The sequence below is a fragment of the Trypanosoma theileri genome, assembly GCF_002087225.1.
Source record: "Trypanosoma theileri isolate Edinburgh chromosome Unknown TM35_Tth_14_V1, whole genome shotgun sequence".
Lineage (NCBI taxonomy): Eukaryota > Euglenozoa > Kinetoplastea > Trypanosomatida > Trypanosomatidae > Trypanosoma > Trypanosoma theileri.
The window spans coordinates 337,958-345,055 of NW_021639856.1; the positions used below are offsets into that span (position 1 = coordinate 337,958).

The 7,098-nt window shown below is 39.1% G+C and overlaps 1 protein-coding gene across 1 annotated transcript; it reads right to left on the reverse strand.

Annotated features, from left to right (window-relative positions):
• TM35_000142230 (putative protein kinase) lies at positions 1-5,685 on the reverse strand (the record flags this gene model as incomplete). Its single annotated transcript, XM_029025668.1, has 1 exon — positions 1-5,685. The coding sequence occupies one exon, from the start codon at positions 5,683-5,685 to the stop codon at positions 1-3; it is 5,685 nt and encodes a 1,894-aa protein (XP_028883078.1).
• Positions 5,686-7,098: the final 1,413 nt, after the last annotated feature.

The following is a 7,098-nucleotide window of genomic DNA, read 5'->3' on the forward strand; positions in this document are numbered from 1 at the left end:
TTAAATAAGATCAGAACGGGAACCAAAGTTGCTTTCACTCTCCAATCGCTTATTCATTTCCTGCACAGATGTCCACGCATCCGCATCGCTCTCTGTGGAGGAGTCTGCGCTCTCATCTTCCTCCCCACTGCCAGCCTGGTCACCAAATACAAAATCCTTGTTAATATTGTCACCATGACCAGTATTGATATTACCCATACAATCACTATTATTATTATCATCATCATTATCATTATCATCATCGTTATCATTATTATCATCGTAGTCGCTACTAGCGCTACTACACGAGCCATCTTCATCAACTCCAGAATCAATCGCAGCGTACTGTTTTAATGTCTGCGCCAGTTTAACATGTCGTGCAAGTCGTTCATTCCGAGTACTTGCATCTGTTAATTGTAAGAGTTTGTGAGTGAGTAATTCCTTCGCCCCTGGACGCACATCCGGATCTGCATTTAAACAACTTGCAATAAATGAATACAAAAGTGGATTTCCATTTGCAATAGGTGATAAATCTGGAATATCCGTCAGTCTTCCCACATAAAAGAATATACCCATACCACGTGTATGCTCCAAATATGAAAAGGGAGCCATACCAGTTGCCAACTCCAATGCAATACAACCCAATGACCAAATATCAGCTTTTTGATTATATCCATTCCCTTGAGTGGCATCCACATTCATTAACTCTGGTGCCATAAATTGAGGTGTTCCCACAAAGGTGTATAATTTATTAGATGGATGTCGTAAACGTTTGGCAGTTCCAAAATCCCCAATTTTAGTTCGACCATGATGATCAATAAGAGCATTCGCTGTTTTAATATCCCCATGTACATAATTCTCTGAATGAAGATAAGCAAGACCTCGACAAAGATCTTGTAAATGTTGTACAATAGAATCCAATGGTAAGGGTCCACCATGTCTTCTTATTTTCTCCTGTAAAGTCCCACCAGAGGCCAATTCCATATATAAACGTAACACATTATCACTTTCCTTTTGACAACCAAAGTAATGAATAATATTCTCATGCCTTAATGATGTCATTGCCAATAATTCCTGAACCACATCATCTGCCAATACCCCATCGGTTAAATGCATACGTTTCATCGCCAATTTCCCTCCCGTGAGAACATCCTCCACTTCATGAACTTCACCAAATGCCCCTTTTCCAAGTATACGACCCACCTTATGTCGTTCCGGTTGAAATTCCGTAAAGGCCATTCGAAGAAGAGCAATTTGTTCCTCATCTTCACGTAATAAAGCCACCACGTGTTCGGCTTCTTGCATAGCGAAGTGCAGTAAAGCCCCATAGGCGGGTTTTGGAAGTTCCACAACATGACAGTGTTCCATAAATTTCTGTGCTCGCCAGTCATTAAAGTCATTTGTGTAGAGAACCACCACAATATTCGCCTCACGTTGAAGGGCATCAAATGGAGGTGTTCCATTTCGTAAGGCTTCACTATCTTCTTCTGAACATTCCAATTGTAAAGGATCAATTACAAGAATATGAACACCACCACCTTTTATTTTCATCATGGCTTCCACAAAAGAAGTAACAGGGGCCACAACATGTCGTCTTGACCACATAAGTTCACAAAGAGCATTACGTTGTTTAGAATCTCGATCCGCAACAATGACAGTAAGACTACCATCATGAAATGTCACATCATTCTCATCTTCATTCTCATCATTTCCAACCCATGGTACAGGTAAAAGTGGTAAATCCACAACAATTTTAGTAGTCGTTTGAGAAGAGGCAAGTGAACTGTGAAAAGTCAAATTACCACCCATATTGGTTACAAGTCTATCACATTCTTTAATTCCTGAAAATCCTTTTGTACTATGTTTAGCAGGTGTCTCATTATTATTATTATTAGTAGAGGTATTAGGAGTAGTAGTAGTGGTATTAGTACTCTTATTGACAGTAGATGTAGATTCACTTCCTGCAGTACATGTTAAAGTGATATTTATATGCTGCATAACAGATGGAGCAGAACTATCAATAACTTGATGATGTTGAGCTGCATTACACAACCATACACTCTCCCTAACGAGAGGCGTACTCACAGCAGTTTGTCCTCCATTACTTCCAAGTACGGCTGTAAATTGTGAAAGGGCTAACATTTGAGCAGTACCAGGAGGAGGAATAATACTAGCACGTCGTCTCATATCAATAACTGTTGGTTTATTATTAACCGCTGTGGAAGTTAATGGTGTAGCCTGAACCACAGAAACTGTAATGGAAATATTAACAGGTGAACCACTCGTATTTGCATCACAGACTAATCGTCTTAATACTTCCAAAACGTTATCCACATCAATAAAAAACTCATTTTTCGGAACATCTTCCAATACAGTGGTTTGAAGAGTATTTCCTGCATTCTTTACCTGTTGAGCCATATCCCGTGAGAATTGCCGTACAAGATTATGAATACGAACCGGTTTCCACGTCTCATTCATCGCCTCCATGTTAAGACTTGAGAGTCGCAAGTATCGTTCCACCAGAGAATTACATGCCTGTACATGTCCACATAACCATTTCCCTTCCTGTTCGGTTACATTCCATTCACGCGCATCAAATGCCTCCACACGTCTTTGAAATAAACGTAATTGTGGACGAAGAACATCATTAATCCAGCGAGAGGCATCTTCCATAAAACTGGCAGCAGTTTTACTATCCGACTCTCGACCAACAAGAAGCATCACATCTGCAGAAGTTCCCACACAAGATGGAATCACACTTAAGAGAAGACTTACATGATAAAGGGCAGAGGCTTGACGGAAACGGTACACCACTGGAGAAGAAAAACCAGCCGCATGATAACCATCCCAATTTCCAACGAAATTATGCGCTTGTTGGAGGTTTTCTCGCATATTACATCGTGCTGTTTCTGTAGAGAGAAGTTCATAAATACTCTGACCAAGTACATGATAATGACGAAATCCTGTAACTCGATCGGCCGCAGCATTCCATCGAATAATAGTACCATCAGCAACCACGGCAATCATAATGGTATTCACAACATTCATAGCACATAATGGAAATCGGTAAACATTATTTTTTCCAGCATATACAATCTCACCTGCTGAACGTAATTGTTTTTTACCCATTCGAGATGCTATTTTCACCGCTACCGAATCTCGTTTAGAGCCACTTGGAGTTGAGGATTCCGTGGTACTAGAATTTCGTTTCTCTAGTAATATGGCAGCAGAAGCTCTTTTTCGCCTTTCACTTGAACGTTTCTTAATTTCTTCAATCTCGCAAGATACTTTTTCCCTTGCTAGTGGTGCAAGTAAAGAGGAAATAGGGCTATTAGATACCGTTCGCTTCATTTCATTCATCGCCTGTTGAGAAACAATGGCTTGAAAGTAAACAAAATGTAATTGAGCAATCAATACATTCGTTACAGCCACAGCATCTGTAAGAGCATCGGAGTGAAAGAGAAATTCAACTTCTCCAATTATATCTCCTGATGTGATTTCCAATAGCTCATTTTTAATATTAGGAGTAATATCATAGGAATCACTTAAATTACAACTTTCTTTTAAATCAGTTTCATCCCTTATAATACGCCTTATCGTTCCACTTATTACCAATGAAAACCATTCAAGTGAATTTCCCCGTTGTAAAATAGTAGTTCCTGCCTTTACATTTCGTACATGTAAAGAATCTGCTAAACGTTTACGTTCTGATGAACTTAATGGGGAAAGTATACGTGAGCAATTTAAAAATTTTAAAAACATTGAACGTCTTGCCTTTTTTTCATCATTTATTAATGATTGAAATACATTTTTTCGAGTAGAGAGAATAACTCCCCCTGAAAGGGCTCGAATATCAACAGGCCCTCCAAATTCATCATCATCTGGAGTCATTTCTACTTTCCCATAGAAATCACCTGCTGATAAGAGTCGTAATACACGTCCTTCCTTCTCCACTTGAACGGTACCGGAGCAAACAAAGAAAAGAGCACCGCTGTTCTTTCGAACTTGAGAAGATTGGAACTCAACCCGTTCCATACTTCGTATGAAGCTTTCCAATTGAGTTTCATCCAGTCCAGAAAATGGTTTATACGCGACAAAGGCCTCTCGTACGGCATTTAATTCCTCTTCCGTAGCATATTCTGTGGTATTAGCGAAGGCTTTAAAACTTTTATCGCCGAGACCAAAATGTGTTGTTAATGGTGTTTTACAAATAGATTGACCCCATGTGGAATTTGAGCGTGGAGTTGCAGAAGCCGACTGTGTCTGTATTCCACTGTCTTCTCTGTTACTGCTGTAAAATGTGAGGGGACGTGCGGACTCTGCGAGATTGAGATCTGCTGTGTGGATGGTGAGACCGGTCGTGTTTGTTTTGGCGGTAATGGCGGATTGCAGCATCGCATCAAATCCATCGCGGCCAATCAAATCCCGTCCGACGATACTTGCGGTTAAGGCGTCGTTCACAACATCCTGCACTTGTGCTGGTGTGGCGAGTGGAGTGGCGCCGGCGGCAATGAGGGCATCAAAACTGCGGGCACTAATAGAGGAACGGCCCGGTGCCTCACTTGCGGTTAAACCATTACTTTCGCGAATAAAATTAGCGCCCAATGATGTTTCAAGTTGTTTCACGAAAGCGTTTGGTAATGATGTGGAGAGACGGCGCATGGCCAATACTCCACCAGTCGTCTTGCGACGCCGACGTCCTTTTCTGTTGCTACTAGCCTTACTCTTAATTTCATTATGATCCCCATTATCATTATCATTATTATTATTATTACTGCTGCTGGTGCTGTCGCCATCGCTGTCGGTGCTGCTGTCCTCGGCTTGAACGAGTCCCTCCAGCAAAGTGAGGGCCATGTTGTATTTGGCCTGTGGAAGTCGCGCCACTACATCCAGCAGCGGCCGCACGGCGGCGGTGGTCGGAAGTTTCAATAAAAACGTTTCAAGTGGTGTTTCATTGGAACTTCCACGTGTTTTTAGTGAACAGTCAAACATTCCCGCCTCGCGGCTGCGCTGTGAATGATCCCACACATTCATATTTAATGCCGGTGGAGTTCCGGTGGTTCTGTTCACATGTGTGGAAGTCACCACAGTGGCGGTGGGTGTTTGATGGTGATAGGAGTAGGAAGCACTATGCGGTGTCTCTGCAGACTTCACGGCGGGGGCATTATTGTCCAAGAGAAGATCCCGCACAGGCGCAAATACCGCAAGTTCTGGTGGTTCCTCACCGTCATCGTATTCTGTCATCTCCACATCACCACCCACCGCATTACTATTACTATTAGTAGTAGTAACAGCAACAGCAGCATTAGTATCAGTAGTAATAGTAGTAATGTCTGTATTTGTAGGAATAGCAATAGCAGCAGCATTAGTATTAGTAGTAGTATGAGTAGTAGCAATAGTAGTAGTGTTAGTAGTAGCAGTGTTAGGGGTATTCAGATAATTTCCATCACTGGCGTTCTTAATAGATTGTGACTGTGGTTTCATTGCAGAGTCCAGTGGTGTATTCACCGCTCCTCCTTCCGCCACGTTTGTGAGCCACTGCAGCATGAAGGCAACGTGATTGGCGGGTTTCTGTTCGTTGAGTTCACGTGTGAGTTGAGTCATGATATCCGTAATGCCGTGCTGCTGCAAGTAATCATGATCGCCCGCTGCCAACATGTGCGGTGTTGTTGTTGGTGGTTTTGGTGGTGGTGATGCCCCTTCCATTTGGCCGCCGTTAGAGCGTCAAGGATAGAAAAAAAAAAAAAAAATGGGATAAATGGGGGGGCAATTGTATACGCAAATAGAAAAAAAAAAAATTATTAAAAAGTAAAAATAAAAATAAATGTATATGTATATATGTATTTTTTCTTTGTTTGTTTGTTTAATTGAAGTTTGTAGGAATGTGTGTGTGTGTGTTTGTATATATATATATATATATATATATATATATATACAGTAGGAATAGAGAGAAAGAAATAATAAGAAAAAGAGTATCAGTCAGCACCACCTCCGCTGATTGACTCTTCCCCTTCCTCTTTTCACTATAGAGTTGTGGTCAATTTAAAAATAGAGAAGAAAATAAGAAAAGAAAAGAAAAGAGAAGAAAAAGAAAGAAAAAAGAAAAGGATATAAAGTAAAGAAACAGAAAAAGAAAGAAAAACAATAACAAGACATTTAGAGAGAAATTTTCCTTTTCTTTCTCTCCCCATCTCAGTTTACTTACTGTATTCGATTGGGTTCCATCTCATTAGTACACAGACCCTCTACTCTTCTCTCTCTTCTTTTCTTCTTTCATTGTTTAATAGAATTTAACAAATTAATCACAATTCGTTTTTTTTTTTTTTTTTGCTTTTGTTTTCATTCGTTCGCTTTCGTCTTCTTACAAGAAATTAACAATAATAATAAATTTTAGGTTTTTTTTCTTTTTTTTTTTTGGATTATGAATTTGAATTGCTTTTCAAACGTTTTTTTTCCAAGTAGTTTTGATCATATTTAAACTATAAACAAAGAATCACCAATAAAAGAGTAAAAAAAAAAAAAAAAAAGAACCACCACCACTGCCTCCTCCAAAGAGTGGAATATATATATATATATATATATATGAGAAAAACAAAAAAGAAACAAGAAAGATATCGTTTTTTATTTTTGTGTAAAACTATTAGAAGCAATTTTCCTTATTGCTGTTTACTGTTAGAATATATATATATATATATACTCATATTCATTTTCTTAAATTCGCTTACGCAGATGCACCATAACACCAACATAAATACATACATTACATTACATGGATAGCTATATCTCTATATCTATACATATATATATATATATATATCCATATATAGATAGATAGATCAATAGATCGATAGAGATACGGTTGTCTTTGTATGTACACACTCATCCAATACAATGCAGTGGACCAGCAACACCAGCAATGTAAAATATGTAAAAGGCGAATATAAATAACAAAGTGAGAAAAGAAAAAAAAAAACAACAATATATTATTAATAAAGATATTTGGTGTGTATAAAAAAAAAGTTATTTATGAGTGTCTAAAACCCTCACCAGCATCAGTAAACGTAGTGATGGGAACACACACATCACACATCACACAACAACTAGATGCCAAATAAACAA